At 48.0% G+C, this 26,144-nt stretch overlaps 1 protein-coding gene across 1 annotated transcript in view; it reads right to left on the bottom strand.

Annotated features, from left to right (window-relative positions):
- The window catches only part of LRP1 (LDL receptor related protein 1), a 1,472,234-nt gene that overhangs the window by 619,195 nt on the left and 826,895 nt on the right, over positions 1-26,144 (bottom strand). Inside the window, 2 exon segments of the mRNA XM_078688974.1 lie at positions 7,707-7,894; positions 8,504-8,623. Coding sequence (XP_078545100.1) covers positions 7,707-7,894; positions 8,504-8,623 — 308 coding nt within the window.

Below are 26,144 nucleotides of genomic sequence, written 5' to 3'. Positions count from 1 at the left end.
GACGGTTTCTAATCGTCGACTTTGACGAGAACGCTGCACAGGCCTCACAGTCCCTGGATTCGTGTTCAGGGGACAAGCAGAGGTTGCACACTTCGTGTAGGTCCTTGTGTGGGAACTTAGCACCACACGTTGGACATTTTTTGAATGGAGTCCTTTCCATGGACCCCGGGCTGGACTACGTCGAGTTTCTCGTAGTCGTCGTCCTTCGAATCGCGTCGGTATGGAGTGAAGTCGCGTTCGATAACGATACCGTCGATTTGGAAAGGAATACGCGCCGGTTATAACCTTCTTTGTTGAAGTCGGTCCGGAGCGCTTCGATCCTCATCCGAACCCGATGGCGGAAAAAAACAATCTAAGGATGGAGCCGATGCCCATGCGCACTAACACCGAGAGGAGGAGTCACCTATGACGACAAAGACTTCTCCAGAAGAAAAACAAAGTGCAATCATCCGAGCCCAACACCAGATGGCGATCTATTCATAAATGTACCATCTGCAGCCCATATGCCTCGAACGTAGCATTTTCCGTTCGAGGCATATGAGCTGCATATTACACACTGTGCATAGATTGTATAGCAGTACCCACTCTTAGCGGCGACCACCCCTATCTGTTGCAGTAGTTTGAAATAGTGTTTTGAGAACAGCCTGGCCCACATTAGCTTGTTGTTTAGTTTGCGCATCTACACAATAGTGTTTTGTGAATGTGCTCGGTGTAGACCATGTAGCTGCTTTGCAGATGTCATCTAAGGGAATGTTCTTTAAAAATGCCATTGAAGCCCCCATTTTCCTTGTAGAGTTGGCTGTAGGAGGAACAGATAACGTATGTTTAGCTTTATGATAGCAAATTTGAGGGGGATTATTGGTCCCTATTGGGTCATGTGCACCCCCACCTGTGTCATCAGAGTTTGTATCTACATCATCTGGATTAGGGGATGGTGTAGGAGAATGATGTGGTGGAGGAGTTGGAGGAGGAGAAGGTGGAAGAGTAAGGGGAGGTGGTGGAGAAGGAACCCTTAAAGGAGAGGTTGCAATGTCTCTCTTCTTTGGAGGAGGAGGAGGTGCAGGCGCCTCTAGCGGTCTCTTCTTGGAGCTAAGAGTCAATTGGCCAGTCTTAGGATCCTTTACAAGAGTCTTTTGAGTAGGATCTGGTGTAAAAAGCTATTCTGAGTAGGGTAGATCTTTCGGTGTCGAAGTTCTCGGTTCCGGAGGTTTTTTCGGCACCCACTTGGTAGCTGGTCTAGGGTCTAGGGTCTTTCTGCTTAGAACTGTACCTTTTTGAAATGTCCTGAACCGGAACGTGTTTTTTCGGTTCCGGAGGTTTTTCCGGCTCCGAAGCATGGGAGTCGGGACCCTTAGGCAGTTTTTTACTCGGCTCAGAGTGCGGTTTTGACGTCGATGAGCCGGTGCCAGTCTTCGACGAAGAGTGCTTGGGTGTTGAAGCAGTGGCGTGGATGAGGAAGATGGCTTCTTTTTCATTGTCAGTATGGGATCGACACCGGGAATAAGCAGGCTCGAGCCCGAGCCGCCTGAAGGCTTAGTAAGCTTCTTTGCCGGGTCTGAAGGTGGGGCGTGGGAAGCAGTCTCACGACCCGTTGAGCTGGAGTGATGTCCTCGACGTCAGAGTCTTCGGCATCATAGGAGCTGGCACTTTCTTCGGCCCGCTGCTGTTCTGGCACGTCAACGCCCTCTTCAAAGATGTCGTCCGGGATCGAAGATGACGAGCAAGCCATGGTTCTTCGAGCTCGTCGGTCCCGAATTGTCTTCTTGGAGCGGAAGGAGGCACAAGCGTAACAGTCTTTGGCCACGTGCTCCAGGGAGAGGCAAAGGTTGCACACCTCATGTAGATTGGTGTGGGGAAACTTCGACCCACATTGAGGAAACTTCTTGAATGGTGCCCTTTCCATGAGCTAGCGAGTAAGGCCTAGGTAGGCCCAAAGGCCTTCGTCGACGATCGAAATCGAAGACTTCAAAGTCGTGAAGAGTCGCTTCGATGGAGACCGCGATGGCAACAATTCCGTCGAACTGGGTGAGGATTGCGCACCGAAGGAAATTCAGTTCCAAACCGGAGCGCAGGAAACACATCCGAGTCAGATGGCGGAAAAAAAACTATCTGAGGATGGAGCCGATGCCCATGCGCAATGTGGTCCAAACAAGGAGTTACCTATCTTGTGACTTCCAAAGAACTTTTCAAGACAAGAACAAACTCCAAACATCAAGGCCCAACACTAGGTGGCGATCTATGCACAGTGTGTAATCTGCAGCTCATATGCCTCGAACAGTGAGTTTCTGTTGCAGTAACCCCCCTCCCCACTTTTTGCCAGAATACTGATGCACTTTTACTTGGTGTGCCCTGGGTCCCTGCCAATCAGGTTCCCAGGGCCTGCGTTCTTTCCCCAAAACTAACCCAATTGGCATCTCTGGCCACAGGTCAGTCCCTGGTAAATTGTAACACAGGTACCCAGGGCACTGTGACCAGAGAAGGCCTCTAAGGACTTATTATGCCACCCTTAGAGGTCCTGTACCACTACACTCACACACTGCCTTTGCAGGCTGCGTGTCTTGGTGCAAAACAAAGTGAAGAGTCGACATGGCACACATCTGTGTGCCCTGCCTACAACCCGCTGCCCTGGCATAGGTCAGTCAACTCTCTAGCTGGGTGCACTATACAAGTGGTGAGGGTACAGGTCCATGAGCCATGTACCCGTACAGCGTCTAAGTCCATTCTTAGACATTGTAAGGGCAGTGCTGCCATTAGGAGTATATGGTGCTGGGAGTTTGTCATTACAAACTCCACATCACCATAATGCCTACATTGAAAACGAAGAAGTTTGGAATCAAACCTCTCAGCACATTAATGCCAGTGTGGGATTAATCAAAAATGCACACAGAGGGCATCTTAGAGATGCCCCTTGAAAACTAACCTACCCATAGTATCCAGGCTGTGTGGCTGCTTTCAGCTGCCACCCCCAGACATGTTTCAGGACCCCTGGGTCGAGAGCCTGCTGCTCATTGGGGCCTGAAACAATGCACTTCCTGGGAAGAGGTGCCAAGCCTCCTCCCCCAGGATGGGCAGGGTTCACGAAGGGGAAGCTTCAAAGGCTTGCCGCCTTTGTGAGCTTACACAGGCAACTCTCAGCAACTGTTCCCCAATGGTTTTGACCCCCACTTCGGGCGGGAGAACCGGCTGGAAAAAAAAGCAAGGAAGAGAGGTATGCCCACCTCGGCCAACTCAACCACTCGGGTGGGGGTGGCGAGGTGAAGGACAACTCTCAGTCCCCACCATCTTGCAGGGCAAAGGCAGTGTGTGAGTGTGAAGGTACAGGACTACGAGGGTGGCAAAATAAGTGCTACAGCCCAAAGAGGCCTTCTCTGGTCACAGTGCTCTGGGTCCCTGTGGTAACATTGACCAGGGGCTGACCTGTGGCCAGAGATGCCAATTGGGTTTAGGCTTCAATGAAGTTTTAGGGAAAGAACAAAGGCCCTGGGTACCTGATTAGCAGGAGCCCAGGGTACATTCAGTCAAAGCACATCAGCAATTCAGCAAAATGTGGGGGCAACCAAGGAGAAAGAAGGCACTTTCTCACAAGGGGTCGCTCTGGCTCCCGGAAAGGGAGGGAGGCTCAGAGTCGACCGAACAGGCTCCATGGGCGGAGCCTGATGACTACCTTCCGCATCCCACGACGGATGGGGAGAATGCAAAGAGCGATGGTGCTTCTTCGCCTTCTTTTTGTGTTTCGACTTACCATAAGAGGAAGACTTCAACAAAGAGTGGTGGTGACAGCTCCGCGACTGGTACGTCGACCTCCCTCTCGACCGGGACCTTGAGCGGCGCAGAGCTGACTGCCGGGCCACCAGAAGCTTTCGGGACCTTTCCTGTAAACACTTCGGGCCATGACCTGGAAGTCAGAGCACGACTTTGGGTCGTGGTCGCGCTCCAGACACCAGAGGCACACAAGACATAAGCTTGTGGCAGAGGTCACAAGGCTTGAAGCCGGTCTGCCAAGATGACATCCCTGTGCACCAGGAGTCGGACGACCCGAAAAGATGTTGACAAAAAGTTAAAAAAAAGAGAGTCAAAAAGTGAGAGTCAAAGTGTGACTCTAGGTACCGCTCTCTATGGATCTGCACTGGTTGGCGCGGAAAAAGAAAAAACTGACGTCAGCATGCAGGGGAGGCGTCTAAGTAGATACCACAATGTCATTTGGGCAATCACAACAACGCGGAGTCCACCGAGGCCACCTACTGACATGCAAGGGTACTGCTGAGGGAAAATTCTCTGGATCAAGTCTGACGCCTGGGGATAATTCTAAGGTGAGGAATCCATAACTAATAGTCTCTTTCAGATATGGACACTCAATGAAGGGTTCACCATCTTGTTTTTGGTGAAACTAGGAACTCTGGGTCAGGTTTTTCCCACTTACCAGAGGAAGTGGTCATATAGGGGGAATAGGCACCCCAGGGGTAGGTAGCCGATTGGCTACTACCTTACACTCCTCTTAACACCCCTAAATTCAGTATTTAGGTGAGCCCTTGACACCAGAACATCAGATTAGTCTACCTGGGAACAGGAGGACAAAGAAGATGAAACAATGCAAGAACTGCGGACCAGCACCGAAATTGGCACCAACCCCTGCCTGACTGCTGCCTTCCCAACAATTGCAAGAAACAACTCATCCTGTCGCTGAACAGCCTCCCCAAACCCTTGGAGGGCTGTTCATTACTTCGCCAATCAAGCAACATCTCCCTTGAGGTGGAGGAGCCATCTTCATGCATCTGCAAGCACAGACTGCATCTGTCCAGTTCACCGTTTTGATGACCATTTGGTCCACTGATTAAGCAATGCACCAAGAGGAGGTCATCGAGAGTCCAGGAGGTCAGCCCCATCGCTTTACCAAGACTTGAGATGCTGAACTTTCCTGGATCCTCCTTGCACCAATACCTGGGGTACCGGAGCCTTTACAAGCACCAAGGCTTGTTGTGTGTCCAGCTTGGACACCAGCAACGCCAACACCAACATACCAATGAGGCACGTCAGGATCTTCAAGGTCATCATGGAGAGTAGGCCTGCAGTCCTATTTTCTCTCCCTCTCCAGGTCACGGAACCCAAGTGAGAGCTTCTGACTCAAGCAACCCACCAGACATAACACCCTTGCACCTGAGCCCTCCATCCCGGGTCGACGTAAACGGACTGTGTCTTTGTGCTTCAGAGACCTTCAAGAGCGGAGCCCCCTTTGGGTTCTGCTGGACTGGTTCTTATGTCCCCTCTTGAAGCTGTCCTTTTTGCCGGTACTTCTTCATTGACTTTACAGCGTAGCGGTCGAGGCTACCAATGAGAGCAGCTCCACTGCATCAGGACTCACTAGGGCAGGTAAAACCAAACTGCTGGTGGATTCTTGGACCTTTGACCCCAATCACCCTAAGTCCAGGAGAATAACCCTGTAAACCGTTTGAAAGTATTTCTATGTAGTGAATGTTTCTCTCATAGGATGACATTACAGTGTTCGAGGCTCATACCTCAAAACAGTTATTCTGACATTATTTTCAAAAACATCAAAAATCTCTAACTCCGAAAGTACTTAACTGATCTTAACATCTTTTCAGTTTAGCTCATATTTTATTTGTTTACCCTTTCATATAGAGACATACAAATTTATATAAATGTCAGAACAATTTTCAGTACAAAATAGCAACCCAACATATTATAAAATCCTTTTCCACTACACATAATATTTACAATCAATTTTAAGTTTTTATAGGCCAAACAAAATGAATTTACCCTATCAGAAATGTTAAAAAAAACGTTTAATCAAAAATAACAGTTTTCTCATAAATACAATGTATGATGTAAACATTTGGCCCTTTCTTTTCTCTTGCCATATGCTAAAAAAACATAACCTAGAACAATCTAAGTCAGGATTAAATGGTGGTGTCGCCAGAAGGGTATAGTACTCCCAGGGGTCATCTCTCTCCCCAGGTGAACCACAATCACAATACAGTTCCCTAGAGTCATATGGGCTGCTTAAGTCCAAGCCCATGTAGCCTGAATATGAGGAGGAGAGTAGAGACTGCTAAAGTTATGTGGTGCCTGGACACACTAGTGGTGTTGTAGGGCAAATAGGAGTAGGGAGCAGGACTTGTGGCCCTGTCCCTAACCTTTCTAGGTACAGGGGAAGGTGTGTGGCTCCTGGGGGAACTTCAATTCAAAAGTTAGCCTCCTCTTTTGGGGATCTGGGGAGTGGGTGGTTGCTCCTGCAAGGAGGGGGGTTGGTTGGTAAGGATCTTCCTCGTAGTGGGATGGATAAAGATTTTCTTCTAATGGACAATAGGCACCTCAGGGAGCTACACCACAATGGGGACCTGGCTTGAGTCTGACCTCAGGGTTGAGGGTTGTTTTTTCGTGGCATGAGTGGGTATCATCTTTGAAAAGGATTTCAGCCTTAAGATGGGATTTTCAGGGTCTAGGGGGTCACTGGTATGGATAAATGGCGCTGCTTTACACTCCTGGCTGGGGGCGTCCTCTGAGCCGAGGGTGCCTCTCAGGGTTAAGAGGCATCGGTTGTGTGAGTCCGATCCGAAGGTCATTGCCTCTTGTTGTTATGTTCAGGACTCAATACATGACTTAAAGGGTAGTGCTTGGCCTGGAACCGTTGGCACTTTCGAGCTCGAACCCAGTGGGATGGACTCTGAAGCTGAAACAGGGGCTTTAGGTGTTGCTTTGTCATCAAGTGCTGGGAGCTCCTCCTCCTTGAGCTCGTCTAGGGTGCATTGGAAGACCGCACCTCAGGGCTCTACTCCCCTTCTGAAGGTTGAAATCCTGATGGGACTGACTCTTCCCCTGCTGCACCGTAGAGATCTGGTGTCTCTTGCCACTTTTGTATTTTATGGTGTGCCCAATAGCATGCATGCTGATGTAGGACTTCTTTTTGTTTCTTCTGTTTTTGCATTGAAACGCTTTGCAAGCCACTCGGGGGGACAAGCATAAGTTGAACACCTTATGCTGGTCCAATCAAGGGAAAAATTGACATTGCACCCGGGTACAATTGGAATGGTGTTCTCTCCAAAAACATCCCTCACTCTGCACTGTCATTTTCCAAATTTCCATATATGACCCGATCACTCGAAAGAAGCTGTTTTTACACAGCTCGAAGTAGAGTCCTCCATGTCATGATCCAGCCAAGATGTGTAGTCAGTGGAGGCGAAGGTCCTGACGGCTGGCACTGAAGACCAGGGTCAAAATACCAATAGCTGGCCCTGATGGACACAGTAAAGAAACATCTTGGTCTTGGAGCAGGCACTTCCCAATGGGAAAACAAAAAAAGCGTCTGAGATGGAGTCTTTGACCTGGTGCATTGTGAGTAAAGGGTGGAGGCACAACAGAACTGGTGACTTGAAATAAATTCAAAGAAAAGCAACTTGCAAACATCAGTGCTCAATACTATGAGTCAGGAGTATGCAGAGCATGTCTATCCACAGTCACACATGCCACAAACATATGTTTTACACAAGGCAATATTGACTAATACCCCATACCAGAGATGTTATGTGCATTTAGAGCTGTGTCCGGTGGTTGCTGCTTACTCATTTATTTTCTGGCCAAATCAAGCTGCTGACATTTCCTGCACAACTATTTTTAATGTAACTGAAGTGGACAACAACAGTCTGGCTACAAGTGCATATCTTTTCACTTACATTCTTCACACGCCTTACCCATTTTGCACATCAACCACTAGTGCTCGAGGCTCCCTTAGACCAGTGCTCACAAGCACTGAACGGTAAGCTCCGTTGAGCTTAGATACTTCAATGGTGTCCCGCCCTTTGTCGCACCAATAGAGGTTCCCACCAACCCAATCAACAGCCAGTCCATCTGGGTTACTCAAGCCGGTCCGGTGCAGAACCTACGGAAGAAAAAACAATAGAAACTTCAATAAGAAGGCACCACGCTGCTATAGTTTAAGAAACAAGCAACTATACAATGATCAGTTCAGAAATTAGGCACATACAGCTTCATACCAGCCATGATACAAGTAAATGTGGACTCACTATCAAGAAGCAACAAAACAACAGGATCAGACCGGAAGTGATCAGAACTGCAAACAGGAACTAGGCAACCAAAGCACTTAAAAAGCCAAGCAACCTCAGGCTTAGCCACACTTATGTCAGCCACTACACCACTAACCCTTCCAGCAGTAACAGACACAATATGTGGTAATCAAATGGTAAATGTCCTTCTAGAGAGCATGGCTCAAACAAAATGCACATAAACCCTGAAAACACCCAGCTAAGAAGAGATCTATGCTGCCTAGCACAACGCTCCAGATGTTTTACCAACCTCCAGGCCGTACTCTGAAAACTATTGAAATGCTACATTTTATTAGGTGACTGAAACATCAATCTCCAAAGCTAGACACTCTTTGCAAATCTAAAGAAGAGGTGTAAGAAACATTAGTCGTATGCGTCAGGAGCTGGGGTGGAAATGACTTTACCCTACAGCCATGCCTCCTTACCTGCACATTGCTGCCATTGATATTCATCCGGCGGATCATGCTGCCCTGAGTGGTGACATCAGTCCAATAAATCATCTGCTCCCTGTAGTCAAAGTCCAAAGCCACAGCATTGTTTAGGCCCTGCACATGATCACAACCAGAACACAGAATTAAAAGAAGTATCAAGAAAACAAAACATGTTCTAAAATTCTCCTTAGCACAAATATGTATTTCAATAACTTCTTTAGTAACCCCTACAGAAAAGAACCATTGATCGAGTTCCATGTGCAGATTAAAAAGGAAGGGAGGGAGGATAGAGTCTTGAGGCACTCCATATTTTACAGGCAGTGAGAGAGATGGAAGATCTGTATGGGAGGAAAGATGAAAACCAATGTAGTACTTGGCTTTTTAGCCCCATGCCAGATTAACAAATTAATTACCTGCACTAACATTCTTTCTGAAAGGTATTGTACCTAATAAATTATCAGACGGGGGCAGTTCCTCAGAATGGAGGACACCCTAGCAAAATAGCCAGGAGGTCTGGTCCAAAGGATCCCGGGAAAGGAGGGATCTGAATGATCAGATCAAAGTGACCTCAAACACCCGGTAGGGTGTCATGCTTCATCATAGGGCGCTCCTCGTTGGGCCGGTGCTGCAATGCCTGACAGGTCCCTCAGTGAGGGCTCTTTGGTGGAGACCTTTTGATCTTAAAGACATATGATGAAAGCACATGAGGGGGTGTGAGTGTAGGGTGGGGCACAAGTTGCTAAAAGAGTCTAAGGGACCCCCAAGAAAATGTAATGGGGTGGTGCAGGAGGGTATCCAACCCAACAGTTGAAGGGGTGAAGCTCCTTAGTGGAGTCAGAGGACCACGCCTTGATGCAGGGGGAAAAGGGGGATCTCATGGTATACTATCTGTGGACCTACCTTCTTACAAGTCGGCAAATCCCCCTCCTGCACCACAGCAGGTGTAGTATTAACCTACTTGAGTGGAAGCCCTACATTACCGTTTGGGCCTCATTCCCTAGAAGGAAAGGTTCTCACTCAGTCGGGATGAAATGCCACTGGCCCTCCTGGCATCTAGGCATGAAACATGTTGACATCACTTATCACTTATTGAAGCTATCACAGCAGGTTGACACTCATGATATATCCCCGGTTTTTAATGTGTCAAGGGAACTACCACATAAAATTCTCTTGGGGGTCCCCTAGACTCGTTCAACCACATGTACACAAACCTACACTCAAACACCCCTCACTTACATGCATAATACGGCTTTAAGATCAACAGATCTCTGCCACAGAGTCCCCACTGAGGGGCTTGTTGGGCATTGCAGCGCCAGCCCAGCAAGGAGCACGGTATGATGAAGCATGACACCCTCCCAGGTGTGTGAGGGCCCTATGATCTAATAATTTAGATCCCACCCTCCCCGGGATTCTTCAGATCAGACCCCCAGACTATTTTGCTAGGGTCTCCTTCCAGTCTGAGGAACTGCAACCCGTCTTGAAATTTTACTGTTTACTTAGGAGTATGTGTGCCGGAACTCTTTAAAAAAATAATTATATTGGATTTTGTAACTAACCACACATTACTCACCTTAAAATACTTTCCATGTGCCAGACTGGATCCGGAAACGTCTTATAGCAGTGCCCCCAGACATCAGTAGATTGCACTGTGCATCTCTGGACTGGTTATATATCACCCTGGAAGTGACTGAGCACAGCCGCATATTTAGCTTCACCCTTGCTCGCTGATGTCAGTTTCTTGTCTTTTTCACTTTTGGTGCCATTAGACGCAAAGACTGAACAAGTATTGGTGCCAGTGTGCTAAATAGTAAACTTGGGTGCTTTTCATAAGATAAAGAGCGTGGAGGTGGGATAGCGGTGAGAAATTTGCAGTTAAATAGAGCATCCACCAGAAGGAAAATGTTACTTAACCTGTCCCTGTAAGCATCTGTTCCTGGCATGTAGTGCTGGACATTAAAATCCTGTGCACATCCTGCCATCTAGTGTTGGTCTTGAATGTGTGCAAGTTGTTTTTAGGTCTCGCCTAGCGATGCAGCGCATGCGCTGCTCGCCTTGGCGAGATCTATTGTTGTGGGTTTTGCGTCCGAAGGGGGACAGGGGATGTGCACATGCCCGGACAGGCGATGTGCACTTGTACGCTCGCTGCGTTTTCAGGAGGTGCGCATGGCGCGCTTTCACTTTCCCTGCCTCTCCCCCGTGATCTCCTCCCAGTCACAAAGTCACTGCTTGTGTGAGGCACCTACTCCCCAATGTATCCTTCAGAATTTAGCCTCAAACGGGCCTCCAAGAGCAACTAAACAAGCATTGGATGGCTGTATATAAAGAAATGCTTTTGCAAAATGAAATAAATATAACTGCGACAATAGCTTCCATTTTGAAAGTAAGGCTGGTTAAAGTGCACTTAATGTTCTGACTTGGTTCCTACTTTACTTGCCTTTAATAAATTACTGAGGTATACATTTTTCACTCACTATCTATAATTTGCTATCAGCAGATACGTGTATAACCTTTTTATTTATTTAACATTGTTTACTCATTATGGATTTAAAACGAACTACTTTCCCATAATAGTTCAACTCTGGAGAAAAGACGAAAGTGCGTTCACTAAATTGGTGTCTATTCAATCCTTCTGCTATCATTCCAAATCCAAATAACTGATTAACCTATCCACCACTTAAAATGTACTTGCATGTTTCACTATACTAATTCAACACTAATCCTCTGTGGGTCCCGGAGTAGCGTGCTACCCGCCGAAAAAGCGCTTCGATGCCTCGTCAGGTGTAGTAAGCGCTATATAAATGCAATTACAATACAATACAAAGGAATCGCTGCCATGCCTCAGAGTGCCCATGATCTTCGTCAGTGTCGCTAATAAAGGGCGATGATAATTACCGTTGTAACTAATGTGTAGAGGCTGGGTGCTGGAGGGATTTGAGGCAGATATGGCGATCACTTGAAGTAGCACATGTACATAAGTCAGCTTTTTGAATTAGAAAGGTATAATTCTTTTTTGACATTTCTTCAATTGTATTCAGTATTTAATTCATGTAAATCGTTTTTTCACCCAGTGTTCTTTTTATGTTTTTTTAGAGTGTTTGTAAGGACAGAAAGCAATGGAATATAGTAATTAACAAGGTGCGTCACAGGCAGAAGCACACACCTGCCTCCACCTGTGCAGAATTGCCTGTCACCTCACCCTGTTCTTTTATACGCATCATTTTATTAAGACTGAATTAGAGGAATTTTTCTCCCCTTGCAAAAAAAAAAAAAACCCCTTCAAGAACGTTAAAAAGAACTTTCTAGCTAAAAGAAGCATATTAGGGGTACACTGGTTCATGGTACTGTGACATTTGCACAACAGAATTTGCATTGGTTTATTGGGTGGACACCAGGGCTTTAAGTGGAATGAAAAACCTGGGGCAATAGGTCTGGCATTTACAAGAGCTTGAGCTATTGGCATTGTAAATTACAATGCATTTTATTTATCTGTTAATTATCAAAACAGATCAATAAAAGGCATTGTCATTTACAATGCCAATAGCTTAAACTCTCGCAAATACGAGACCTATTGCATTGCAAATGCTTGTTCTTCTAAGAAGTCATTTGAGTAACAAGGTATAGTGACTCCACCCATGATTGGAAGTGAGCATGCTCTTCTGCTCTATTTTTAGATTGCTTTTTCTGACAGAGAAAGAAAGGATGTAGATGGAGCTTAAGGATACAGGAAAGATGACCATGGCAAACGATTAGGAGTGTAAAAAGTTACAAGGCCACTGCAACATTCAATGGCATCCAGGGAGGAGGGTGTGCGCATGTGAATCTACAGCACTACATGACACAAACAGATGCTTACAGGCTAAGTACCATTTTCCGTTCGTGGCACGTGCAGCTGTAGCTACACATGCTGTGCGTGAACAGACTGTAAAGCAGTCTTCCTGTATGCGGTGGCTAGGCCTAGGATGGTACAGAAGATTGGCGTACAGAAGACAGCCTGGTCATTCCAAGCTTGTTGACCAGCTAAAACATCCACACAAAAATGTTTAGTGAAAGTCTGGGGGTGACCGGGTAGCTCCATTGAGAATGTCAGCTATAGGGATATTAACTAAGAAAGACAACCTTTATGTGTTGAGTGAGGTCTGTATACATTTGACTATCCAGTGTGATCTTCTCTACTAAAATCTCCAAACCATGGTACGACGGGAGTCTCAATGAGGATAGACGAGACATGCGAATGGCAGAGCGTACCTGGAGATCAGCTCCCTCTGCAATGCACCTAAAAGAGCTGAAGAAAAAGAGAAACGCCTACTTCAGGAAAATAAAACGCTCAAAATCAGACTTCTTCAGCCTCCAACTCGACCAAGCAAAAAACCGCCCGAGGAAACTGTTTGAGCTAATCAGAACACAATCCAAGGAACAACCCCAACCGCTCAACACTAGGCGTAAGGCACCCTCCTGTGAAGACTTCGCTGCTTTCTTTATCCAAAAAACTGACAAAATAAAAAGCGATCTCCTCACTGACGCAAGCCTCTACTCCAAACCCCAACGCCTAGCACCCACTGAACCAAAAAACAATGCTACATGGTCAACCTTCAGCACATACTCGGAAGAAGAAATTGGCAAACTGCTCAGCACCCTGAAACCATCCAATCACCTCACGGACCCCCTCCCTGCCTCCGCAGTAAAAGACTTTACCCCTTTGCTTCTTCCTCTCTGGACTAAAATTATCAACTGCTCTCTCCAACAAGGAAGCATACCCGACTCCCTCAAAATTGGTCAGGTCACACCTCTACTAAAGAAACCTACAGCCGACCCCTCGGATCTTAACAATTACCGTCCCATCACCAATATTCCCACTCTCGCCAAACTATTGGAAAAATGCGCACAACTACAATTGACTAAACACATTGAGCAATTTGATCTCCTCAACACCCACCAGTCAGGCTTCCGAGCAGGTCACAGCACAGAAACTGCTATGACTCACATAATCGACGACACACTTCAAATGCTAGACCAAAAAGACACCTGCCTCCTCATCCTACTAGATCTCTCTTCAGCATTCGACACCGTTAAACATGAGAATCTACTAGAACTACTAAATACAAGAATGGGGTTATCTGGAACTGTTCTCAAGTGGTTCACTTCCTTTCTTCACAACAGGTCGCAGAAATTCAAGAGCAACAACCTGATGTCCTCGCCAATACCTGTGACGCTAGGCGTCCCCCAAGGATCCTCTCTATCCCCAACCTTGTTCAACCTAGTCATGGAACCTCTCACCTCCTTGCTACAAGCATCCAACGTAAGCTTTCACATGTACGCCGATGACACTCAGCTATATCTCAAGCTACAATCCCCCAAAGACATCTTGCGTCTGAACTCAACGATCAGGAGCACCCAATCTTGGCTGGCTGATAACCACCTCAAACTAAACGCTATGAAGACTGAATTCCTTCTGATCTCACCCCCCACGAAAATATCAACCACACAAACATGGCTTAAGCACCTAACAGCACTCAATGTCCAACCGACCATAGTGGATTCAGCAAAATCTTTAGGCATAACACTTGACACCAACCTTAACATGCAGCAACATATTAGCAAGGCAACAAAGGGAGCGAACTTCCAGATCAATACTCTGAGGAAACTTAAACCCTACCTCCCAGCCAAAGACTTCCAAACAGCAGTACAAGCGCTAGTCATCCCACGTATTGAATATGGCAGCACCGCCCTCTGCGGACTCCCCCTAACTACTACCGCACCACTAAGAGCTTCTCTGAATGCTGCAGCGAGACTCATCACTGGGTCAAAAAAGCATTCCCATATTACCCCTGACTTGAAATCCCTGAACTGGCTGCCTTTTGAAGCCAGAATACATCTGAAAATCGCCTGCATGACACACAAGGCGGTACACCTAAACTCACCCGGCTACCTCGCTCAGAAACTGACAATCTCTGGGGGAATTAGAAACACGAGAGGCACAAACAATCTTTTGCTGAAACCTCGAAGATTCCGTAAGGAAAAAACATACAAGCGCTCCTTCTCAGGATTGGCGCCTAGGATTTGGAACTCACTCCCTCCCGAAACCAGGCTTATCTCTTCCACTACACTCTTTAAAAAAGAAGTAAAAGCTATCCTCATGGCTAAATACACTTGATCTCTTATCTCGAACTCTGTTAACACCCTGCACCGATCTGTACCACATGCTTGACTCATTAACTTATTTGTATGACTTGTCTTATTACTCATGTGATGGCTTCGCAGCCACCTATTTGTACTGTGTGATATATTGATTTTTTGTTTGACTATGTTCCCTCATGTACCCCACTATGTAAAGCGCTCTGATATCTGTGAAGATCTTGTTCGCGCTATATAAAACTTTAAAATAAAAATAAATAAATCTACTGGATTTAGAGAGAGCACAACATTTATGTGATTTTGAGAAAGAAAAAAATAGTTGTTTTGTCTTTCAAGAAAGGCTTAGTCCTGTCAATGTAATACATAAGTGCTCTTTTGACATCCAGAGTATGAAGAGCTTGTTTCGCTACAGGCTCTGGCTGTGGGAAGAAAACAGGTAGTTCAATGGTTTGATTCAGATGGAAGCATAAGACCACCTTAGGAAGGAATTTGTCCTCTCTGCATGGACTTGGAAGAAAGGTTCTTCTATGTTAAGAGCCTGCAGCTCACGGACACATATGAAGGAAGTGACATCTGCTAAGAAAGCTATCTTCCAAAACAGAACTGTAATAAACACGAGGGAAGTGGCTCAAAGGGAGCTCCCATAAGTCTGGTTATAACAATGTTGAGGTTCCACATGGGGACAGGAGGCACTCGTTGTGGGATAACCCATTTGAATCCCTTCATAAAAACCTTGATGACAGCTTTTTAAAGGTAAGCTGTAATGTCACCTAAGTGAAGCCTAAGTGAAGCCTGATGGAGGTTGTGAGAAAGTGCCATCTTTCTTGCCTTGGTATGCCCCCACTTTTTTCTGAACTGCTGATGTACTTTGACTGAGTGTGCCCTGGGTCCCTGCCGATCAGGTACCCAGGGCCTGTGTTCCTTCCCTACAAAGAAAAGCTATGCTGAAACAAAATACCCAATTGGCATCTCTGGCCCCTGTCAGCCCCTAGTAAATGGTACCCTAGGTACCCAGGGCCTGGTGATCAGAGAAGACCCCTGAGGACTGCAGCACTTATTGTGCCACCCTCAGGGGCCCTGTACCCTGGCTCCCACACACTGCCTTTGCAGGCTGAGTGTCTAAGTACAAGACTAAAGCAAGAGTCGACATGGCACACATCCCTGTGTGCCATGCTCACAGAACCCACTGCCCTGGCATACTTCAGTCACCCCTCTAGCTGGGTGCCCTATGCCAGAGGTGAGGGCCCAGGTGCATGAGCCCTGTGCCCCTACAGTACTCAGGGCCATTCCTGGGCACTGTAAGTGAATGTGTTGCCATTTAAGAGTATATGGTGCTGGGAGATTGTCATTCACAAACTCCACAGCACCATAATGGCTTCACTGAAGACTGACGAGTTTGGTACCAAACTTCTCAGCACATTAAACCCGCACTGATGCCAGTGTTGGATTTAATGTAAAATGCACGAGAGGGCATCTTAGAGATGCCCTCCAAAAACCCGAACCTACAATCCACGTCTGAGCTGAGTGGCTGCAGAGGCTGCAACACAGCAGACATGTTGCTGGACCCCTGGTTGGAGAGCCCCCGCTCTCCTGGGTCTGCAACAAAGCACATCCTGGGCGAGGTGCTATGTCTCCTCCCCCAAGATGGACAGGGGGAAGCTTCAAAGGCATACCGCCTCCGAGAGCTTCTCCAGACCATTTGATGTACCCAGCAACCATACCTCCACCAGTCTTACCCCCACTCTGGCGGGAAGACTGGCGGGAAAAACTACGCCAGGAAGGGGGGGGGTGCCAACCTGTGCCAACTCCACCACTCAGGTTGATGAGGCGAGGTGAAGCACGACTCTGGGCTCGGGCCATCTTGTAGATGGGGAGTTCTGCCCAATCCCAGCAAGGCTCCTGCCTCCCTCCCACAGGAGAGGAGCAGGCTAGGGGGTGTACTCACCCCAGGACAGGGACCCATTGGTCCCTGCCCTTGCCTGACCTGTAACGCCCCTAAATTTAGTATTTAGGGTCTCCCTGAACCTTCCTTCATCAGATCCCGATATCAAAAAGAAGAAAGAAGATCAAGAAGAAGAAGACCCGCCGTGCAGCTGCTAACAACAGGACAACAGCAACTGACTTGGCCCCAGCCCTACCGGCCTGTTGATCCTGGAACCTGCTCCTGCCTAAACCCGGCGACCTCCACGTACAGCAACCTTGGGGCACCCAGAGGACCTGCCTGCCTTGACCCTCTCGACGATTGGGACTCCCATCAGCAGAGGCTCTGCTGCAACAACCCACCTGGTGCCCACCAGGAAGCTCCGGACCAGCCCACTCTGCACCAGCCGAGCCCGGGCCTGGCCAACCCGAACCAAGACCACGAGGACGTCCCCCCGGCGACTGGGACCCAAAGTCCAGAGCCCAAAGACCCTCCTCGACGAACCAGCCGACGCCTGCAGAATCAGAACCAGGGGCCACCACAACCGCGACCAGCTGAGGGTAAGCTTTTCTGACCCGCAAAGACACCCCTGCACCTGGCGCCCCGCGGCCCCCTGTGCCACCCATTGGGGTACCTACCTGTGCTCCATCATCCCAACTTACCTCTCGAAGTGGTGGTCGCCCCTGGAGAGTCACCGTCCCCGAGCCTGCAGTCTTTGTTACTTTTGCAAAATCATCATTGGATAACATCGAGCGCCCGACGGCTCAAAAGGACCCTGCACCCAGCCGCCCGAGCGCCGCTGGCTGTGACCTCTTTGCCCTATCCTACTTCCCCTCTTGCCCTGAGCAAGTGACCAGGAGCCCAGCTCCCAGAGCTGCGTGGCCTGCTCGCCAGCAGCCACCAACCGAAGGCCCCCTTTCCCTCATTGGATAACATTGGGCCTACCTACCTCTGCACCCGGCCGCCCCTGCGCCGCTGGGACTGAACTAACTGTACTCACCTGACCCTGGGGGACCCCTGAGTCTATGCCCAAAACCCTAACTTCACCAACCAAGTACTCACCTGGAAACTGGTAATTCATTTACCTGCCATTGGATAACATTGACCCATTTTTGACTCGAAACTTTTCAAAGTGTGAAGTTTTGAAAACTGAAAATATTCCTATAAAATCTGCCAAAGTCCGAATTCGAAAATACTCACCTGTGATCAGGAGAGAAGACAATACTGTACCTTTCAGCCCAGTACTGAACCACAAAAGTAATCCCTAGCGGGTTTACTAGTAACCTGTATTTTCACCATAGGAACCCATTGTCTGCTTTTCTATGAAATTTCTTCGAAGTGTCTACTTTTGAAAACTGCAAATATTCTTTAAAATCGTACGAAATATTGAAACGCAATTACCTACCTGTTTTGAGTTAAGCCCCCAGTGCTGGCCCTAGGAGACTAGTGCTGGGTTACAAAAGTAACGCGATCGTACTTTACCTGTAACCTGGATTTTCTCCCACTGAATAACATTGTGAGAATCACCTTGAAATGTTTCTAAGTGTGAACTTTTAAAACCGCTTTATATTCAGGAAAAACCATCACTGTAACTAAAACGTTTTTGCTAATCTGGTTTCAGCTTAGACCCCAGGACTGAATCCAAGATCTAGTCCTGGAACTACCAAAGTAATCCATAAAGTAATCAACTGTACTTTCCTATGAAAACCCATTGAGCTCAATGCTAGAGCGTTTCAGAACTGTACTGCTTATTAGCTAACCTGTGATTATTGTGTGTACAAACGTATTGCTCCTCTGCAAAGTATTTACATGAGAGCACTCGTAACTTGAAAAGTATATTTTTATAACGGTTGGTTCTAAAAATAAAACAACCATATCTTTAGATATGCAAACAACTGGCCTGGAGTTCAGTCCTTGAGTGTGTGAAACCTTTTGCTGACTGAGTGTGTACATCAAATGCTTTACACTGTTCTCTGGTACTGCCTTATTGCTCGACCAAGCTACCACTTTGGAGAGTAAGGTCAGTTCTGACTTCAACCTCTGTTATACCTATGGGGTTGGTGGACTCTATACACACTGTACTTCCTTCTAGTCCAGTATATATAGAGCCACTTTCTCACAGAGGTGTATACCAGACCTGATTTCTGAAGGTGTGTCAGGTAGCAGACAGTGTTGTGGACTCCTGCTTGAAGAGGGTAAATATGTCTAGGAAAACAGTAGTGCACAAACCTCTTCCATTTGGCTGAGTAGCAGGCTCTGGCCGAGGGTCTACATGCCTCCTGAAGAACAGCCACACATTCTGGAGGTAGATTGAGATACCCAATCTCTAGAACTTCAGGAGCCAGACTTCAAGTTTGAACTGTGGGGGTTGGGGTGCCTGAGCATGCCCTGTTCCTGTGAGAGAAGATCCAGCCAGTTGGACGGCTTCTTGTGAGGCACTATGGATAGCTCAAGGAGGGTTGTGAACCAGGGCTGTTTGGCCCGTTTGGCCCACATTGGGGCTAATAAGATGAGAGTGAGGAATGTTTGCTGAAGCCTGTGAATCACGAACGGAAGAAGTGGGAGAAGTGGAAAAGTGTAGGCAAATATCCCTGACCAGTTCATGCATAGTGCATTACCCACTGGACAGTGGTTGTGGGAGCCTGGATGCAAAGTTTTGGGATTTTATATTTTCTGCAGTGGTGAACAGGTCTATATGTGGGAACCCCGAACGGTGGAAGTACGGGAGTAAGAGCTGGGATGGAGTTTGCACTTGTGGACTTGTTGGTGCATCCTGCTGAGCAGGTCTGTAAAATCGTTGTCCACCTCTTGCATGTACTCTATCAGGAGATGGACTCTGTCTTACATTGCCCACCACCAAATGTCCAGGGCTAGAACAGACCATTGCAGGAAGAGTGTGCCGACCTGTTTCTGTAAATAAAACATCACAGTTGTGTTGTTCACCCGAACTAGAATCACCTTGTGTTGGATGCGGAGGGATAGATGGATGGCTAGCAACTCCAAGTGCTTGATGTGGCGACTCTGTTGGCCAGGTGCCCACAATCCTGGAATGGTGCACTTCTGCGCAGGTGCCACCCAGCCCACATCCCCAGTCAGTGCCTGGTTGCAATGGTCAAATGCAGTACGGGGTCCAAGAAGGGCCAGCATGGCAACAGATTGTAGGCATTCGACCACTGCAGAGAGCGTTAAATACGGCCCAGATCAACACTAGATCCTCATAATGACCCTCTCCTTGTGACCCTTGTGCTGCTAAGCACTCCTGCAATGGGCAATGTGTAACTTGGCATGTGAAACAATTGCAATGCAAGAGGCCATCATGCCTAGGAGGTGCATGAACTCTTTAACTGTCATTTGGTGATCTGGCTGAAAAAGAGGAAGCAACGCTTTCAATTCTTGAAAACTTGCTGGGCTTGGTAATGCTTTTGCCACGCAAAATTTGAGCATGGACTCAAGAAAGGCTTGTACCTGACTATTGACGGTAAAGCCTAGGCTGTCCTGATGTGATATAGCCCAGGTGAGCTCTAGGCAGTGTTGTATTGCGCTATTGATCTGCCAATCTTCAAGGTAAAGAAATACATTGATGCCACTCCTTCCGAAATGACCGGATACCATTGCAAGACAATTTGTGAACACCCTGGGAGCTGTGGTTTCTCCAAAGGGCAGCACCTTGAACTAATAATGCATACCACTTACTACAAACTGGAGGAACCATCGCTGAGCAGGGTGGATGGGGAAGTGGAAACAGGCATCCTTCAGGTCAAGGGCTGTCATGAAGTCACCTTGCTGTAGGAGAGGGAAGACATCACCATGGGAAAATGTTTGAAAAAGATGTACTTGTTGAGTGACCTGAAGTCAAGGATAGGGGTGATTGACCCGTTCTTCCTTCGAGTGAGAAAGTATAGGGAGTATGTAGGAGAGTGCCCCCTTTTGTCATGGTCACACCCACTTTTTGCAACTGCTGCTGATGTTTTTCGACTGGTGTGCACTGGGTCCCTGCTAACCAGGCACAAGGCTCTTTCTCTAAAGAAAGGTAAAATGGTCTAGTTGTAACACAATTAGCAAACACTTTGGCACCCATGTAAGTCCCTAGTAAGTGGTACCTCTGGTACCTAGGGCATGGGTACCAAAGAGGGTCCCTAATGGCTGCAGCATGTACTATGCCACCCTAAGGGACTCCATACAATGTGCATGCAGCCTGCCATTGCAGACTGCGAGTCATGTGCAAACCATGAGTGAAAACACAACATGGCACAATCACTGTGCGCCATGCCAAAGTCAATCCATGTAATATATTTAAGTCACCCCATAAGCAGGCCTTGTAGCCCTGAGGCAGGGTGCGCTATATTACATGAGTGCATATCTGCAAAAGCTGTCAAGTTCAATTACTAGATGGTACAACTGAACAGAAATGCCATTGTAAGTTGATGCACTGGGCACTGGTCATTAATAGATCTCCAGCTACATGATGGCTTCACTGAAACCTATGGAGTTTGATATCAAACACCTTAATAACTCTGTACTGTTGTAAGGATAGATTTCTTATGACATGCATTCAGAGGGCACCTTTGAGGTGCCACCTTAAAACCTACAACTATCTAGAGTGCTGTCTGACTGCTATTGTCCAGCCTGCCACCACAGATTTGTTTCTGATCCCCTGCAGGTGAGAGCCACACTCTCTGAGGCCAGAAACAATGCTTCCTCCAGCAGGGTGGCTAGTGATTTAGCATATCCAGGACAGTAGGGGAATTAGATATATAAGTAGGCGTGTTCCACTACCAGGCTAGTCACGCCCCTAAAGTGGTCTACCTGATGCGCTCCACGAAAGAAGGGTCAAACCATATTTTTTTGTGTGGAATCAGGAACAGTGGGACAGGGTTATACTCACTTTTCATAGGAAGGTGTCATACAGGCGGTGTAGTGACTCCAAGAGTAAGTAGCCCATTGGCCACTGCCCTACACACCTCTAAATTCAGCATTTGAGTTGTCTCCTGACCCTAGAAACTCAGACTCACCAGATTAAAGAAGGAGGATGCAAGTTTTGAGGACTAGCTGTAGACTTGGCACCGAACACTGCCTGCTCCTTTCCCGACAATGGCAAAGATCAGACTCGTCCTGCGGCTGGCCATCCTCCAAAAGCCTTGCAGGACTGCCAGGAAGAACTTTATCAACCAGCCAGCATCTCCCTTTAAGTGGAGGAGCCAATTCCCTGCAGCCACCGATCGCATCGACCGGGTACACCATTCAACTAACATCCGGGTCCTCCGAGAAAGCAGCATCCCAGGAGAAGGTCTCAGTGCTCCAAGAGTTCAGATTCTTCTCCCAACCAAGTGTGGAGATGCCAGAACCCCAGGAGCCACTCTGCACCAATAGCCGGGGTTCTGGAGCCCCTGCAGTAGCCAAGGTGTGTTCAGTGTCCAGCCCAGATATCAACACTGCCAAGACAGACTTCCCGACGAAGGAAGTCACCACCAGCGAGGTCCTCATTGCGAATGGCCCTATTGTCCTGCGTTGTCCCAAAGTCCAAGTCAACCTAAAAAGTGAGAGCCTTCAACGCAAGCGAGCCACCGGACAACACACCTCTGCACCAGAGCCCCAAAGCAGAGTCCGAGCCTCCTGACATTGCACCCTTGCTTGAGAGATCCTCAAGAGCAGAGTTCCCCTGAGGGTTCTGCTGGACGTGTACCCAGTCCCAACTTGCAGCCTTTTTCTTGTTACAGGTTTTCCCATTGACTTCAGAAGTAGCATTTGAGGCTATCCTTGAGGCCAGAACCTCTGCGCCCAAACACACCAGGGCTGGTAAACCGAAACTGCTGGTGGTTCTAAGAACCTTGGCCCCTACTTACCTTAAGTCCTGAAGAATAACCCTATAACTCAATTGCAAGTACCCCATGCAGTATATGTTGCTCTCATAGGAGAACATTACTGCGTTTGAGGCTCATGCCCAAATCTGACAGCTGTAATTTCAGTGTTTCAGAAAATCACTAACTTGAAAAGTACTTACTCAATCTCGAAGATCTTGGTGTCTACATTAATAAACAAGTTACTTAACTTCTGTAACAATGTATCTGGTAGAGAGATCTTAGTTAGAGATTCCTTACCATAGAATTTACCCCAGGTGTCAGTCTGGAACTGGAAAAAGATTTCTTCAGCAATGCCCATGTGCGTTGTTAGGTGGCGTCGGTTGGCTTCGCGTCCGTAATCGTTGTCTTGAGCCCTGGGATGACATCACTGACCTACATAGATAATGCTCATGCATGCTGAAGTCAGTTCTTAACAAGACTTTCCATGCCAGAAGCTTGGAGCCATGAAAGACACTAACCACTGGTGCGTAAAAGCTTTGGCCCTTTAGGGGAGTTCCTATCCCTAGAAATCAGTTCGCGGGGCGGAGGGGTGGGGGGGGTAAGGAATCTTCAACTAACATATGTCTCTACCAGCTGTATCGTTATCAAAGGTAAGTAACTTGTTCATCTGATGAAGACTCTTAATTGTAATTTCCTTACCTTAGAAAAGATACCCCAGCAATACCATTCCCGGAAAATGATCAGTCCTAGATGACTGAACAGTACCCATCCCTCCGGACTTGACGCACAAGTTACTACTTGTGTAACGATCTATCTGTAAGAGACATTAGTTAGTGATAGATTCCTTACCTTACAATATCCCCAGGCATCACACTGGATCCGGAAAGTTTTTTGTCAGCAGTACCCCTGCGCATCGGTAGGTGGCGTTGTGCGGCTCCGCGTCCGTCGCTGGCATCGTAAGCGCCGAGATGACGTCATAAGTCTACTTAGGTGCCACCCATGCGCGCTGACGTCAGTTCTGTACACAAGTTTCTGCACCAGGAACGCAGAGCCATGCAAGAAATTGACCACTGGTGCCAAGAAACTAGGGCCCTGAAAGGGATGACCTTAACCCTAGAAATCAGTTCGCAGAATGGGGAGGATGGGTGGGGCGGTAAGGAGTATATCACTAACTAATGTCTTTTACAGATATATTGTTACACAAATAGTAACTTGTGCATCTGTAAGAGACTCGTTAGTGATAGATTCCGGACCTTAGAATAGATACCCCAGCAATATCAACCCCGGTGGTGGGTCTGCAAACAAGAAAGTCGCGGAGAACAGAACGGCCAAAGAAGCGGTCCCGCCGGACCAGACTGTCAGGGCAATAATGCTTTATAAAAGTGTGCATCGAAGCCCACGTGGAAGCTTGACAGATGTCTTGCAGGAAGACACCACATCCCAATGCCGTAGTAGCTTCAGGCGCCCTGGTAGAATGGGCACGTAGACCCACTGGAGGTTTCTTTTTAGCCATAGAATAACAGGCCTTGCTACACAAGACGTCCCAGCAGGAGATAGTCCTCTTGTGAACAGCCCGGCCTTTCTTGGCACCTGCGTAGCCAAGAAAGAACTGGTCATCCACCCGGAATGCTTGTGTGCAATTCAGGTAAAAGGAGAGCGCACGTTTTGGGTCCAAATGGTGGAGCCTCTATACCTCTCTGGAAGGATGCAGAGGCGGAAAGAAAGTGGGCTAGGTGATAGTCTGCCCGATGAGGAAGGCAGTGACAACCTATGGCAAGAAGGAAGGACGAGTGCGAAACACAACCTTGTCCGGATGAACCGACAGAAAAGGAGGCTTACAAGAAAGAGCCTGGAGCTCACTCACTCTCCTGGCAGAGGTGATGGCCACCAGGAAGGCAGTATTCAAAGTCAGAAGATGTACAGGACAATTGTGAAGCGGCTCAAAGGGAGCGCACATGAGATAAGTCCAGACAAGATTAAAGTCCCACTGAGGCATTATGAGAGTTACATGAGGGAACATATGCGTAATGCCTTTTCAGAATCTCTGTACAACAGAGGACTTGAAAAGAGAAGGCTGGTCTGGAAGCCTCAGAAAGGCCGAAACGGCCGAAAGATAGCCCTTGATAGTGCCCAGAGCAGAGCCCTGCTGGGCCAGAGAAAGAAGGAACAAAATGACCTCAGAAAGAGGGACAGTCAGGCTCATACTGAGTCATTGCGCCACCTCCGAGTGAAGACGTCATTCGTGATCCATCAGACACCGGTGGCTGAGTACGTCCGCCCTGGCGTTCAAAGAGCCCGCCAGGTGTTGAACCATCAAGGAAATTCTGTGACGTTCCAGCAATGTCCAGAGGCGCCGAGCCTCCTGAGATAGGGTCCACAATCCCACCCGCCTTGTATTGTTGCATGTGAACACCTGCACTAACTTCCCCTTGACAGAGGGGAGGAATGCCTTCAGTGCAAGAAGAATATGCCTCTTCACTCCGCATATCATTATCCTGCATGCTGTCACAACTCCGCCGGAGACCAGAGGCCTCTGATCTCCCCCTCTCCCATGTGGCCGCCCCATCCCTGGAGGGACGCATCCATCACCACTGTGTGCTCTGGTTGGGGAAGGGAGGGGGATCTGCCACTGACCCAATGCTGATTCATGACCCACTACTGCAATTGTTGTGCAGTGCCCTCCGAGATCTTGACGTAATCAGACAGGTTTCCCTGATGCTGCGCCCACTGGAACTTCAGATCCCACTGCAGAGCCCGCATATGCCATCTGGCATGATTGGTCAGCAGGATGCAGGAGGCAATGAGGCCCAGCAGCCTCAGGGTAGTCCTGACTGAAACCCCGAACAAGGGCTGAAAGATCAGAATCATAGCCCAAATGTCCTGGACTCGCTGTTTGGGAGGATAAACCCGAAGCTGTGCCGTGTCTAGAACCGCTCCGAGAAAGAGGAGCTTCTGTGAATGAATCAGGTGCGACTTCGGCACGTTGATGGAGAACCCCAGCAAAAGCAGGAGGTCAGCCGTAGTCTGGAGGTGGGAAACGACTGTCTGGGGCGAGCCCGCCTTGAACAACCAGTCGTCGAGATAGGGGGAAGACTGAAACCCCTGATCTGCGCAGATGAGCTGCGACAACCGCCATCACGTTCGTGCACATCCGAGTGGTGCTGGTAAGCCAAAGGGGAGCACGGTGAACTGAAAATGCTCCTGGCCCACCGTGCATCGCAGGTAGCGCCGATGGGCCGGCAGGATGGGAATATGAAAATAAGCATCCTGTAGGTCCAGTGCCACCATCCAGTCTTGTGGGTCGAGAGCAGACAAGACCTGAGCCAGAGTGAGCTTCTTGAACTTCTCCTTCCGGAGGAAGCCATTTACGCCCTGAAGGTCCAAGATGAGACGTAGACCCTTGTCTTTCGAAACAAGAAGTAGTGGGAGTAACAACCACGTCCTACTTCTGGCGTCGGAACACGCTTGATGGCACCCTTGGACAAGAGGGGCCGTAACTGTTGGAAGGTAGATCCCTGACTATGGTTGCCCCCAACTTTTTGCCTGGTGTTTTGCTGGTTTTCTGACTTAGTTGACCTGAGGCCCTGCTATTCAGGACCCCAGGCCCACTGCTCTCTCTGTTAAAATGGATTCCATGTACCCTAGGTATATATCTAATTGGATACTGAGTCACCTTATCAGTCCCTGTACAGTGTACCTTAGGTACCCAGGGCATAGGTGTACCCAGGGCCTACCAGGGGCTGCAGCATGTATTATGCCACCCCTGGCTGGCCATCCAAAT

The sequence above is a fragment of the Lissotriton helveticus genome, chromosome 1_1 (assembly GCF_964261635.1).
Source record: "Lissotriton helveticus chromosome 1_1, aLisHel1.1, whole genome shotgun sequence".
Classification (NCBI taxonomy): domain Eukaryota; kingdom Metazoa; phylum Chordata; class Amphibia; order Caudata; family Salamandridae; genus Lissotriton; species Lissotriton helveticus.
The sequence above is the reverse complement of the archived record's forward strand: the minus strand, read 5'-3'. Positions and strand labels throughout refer to the sequence as shown.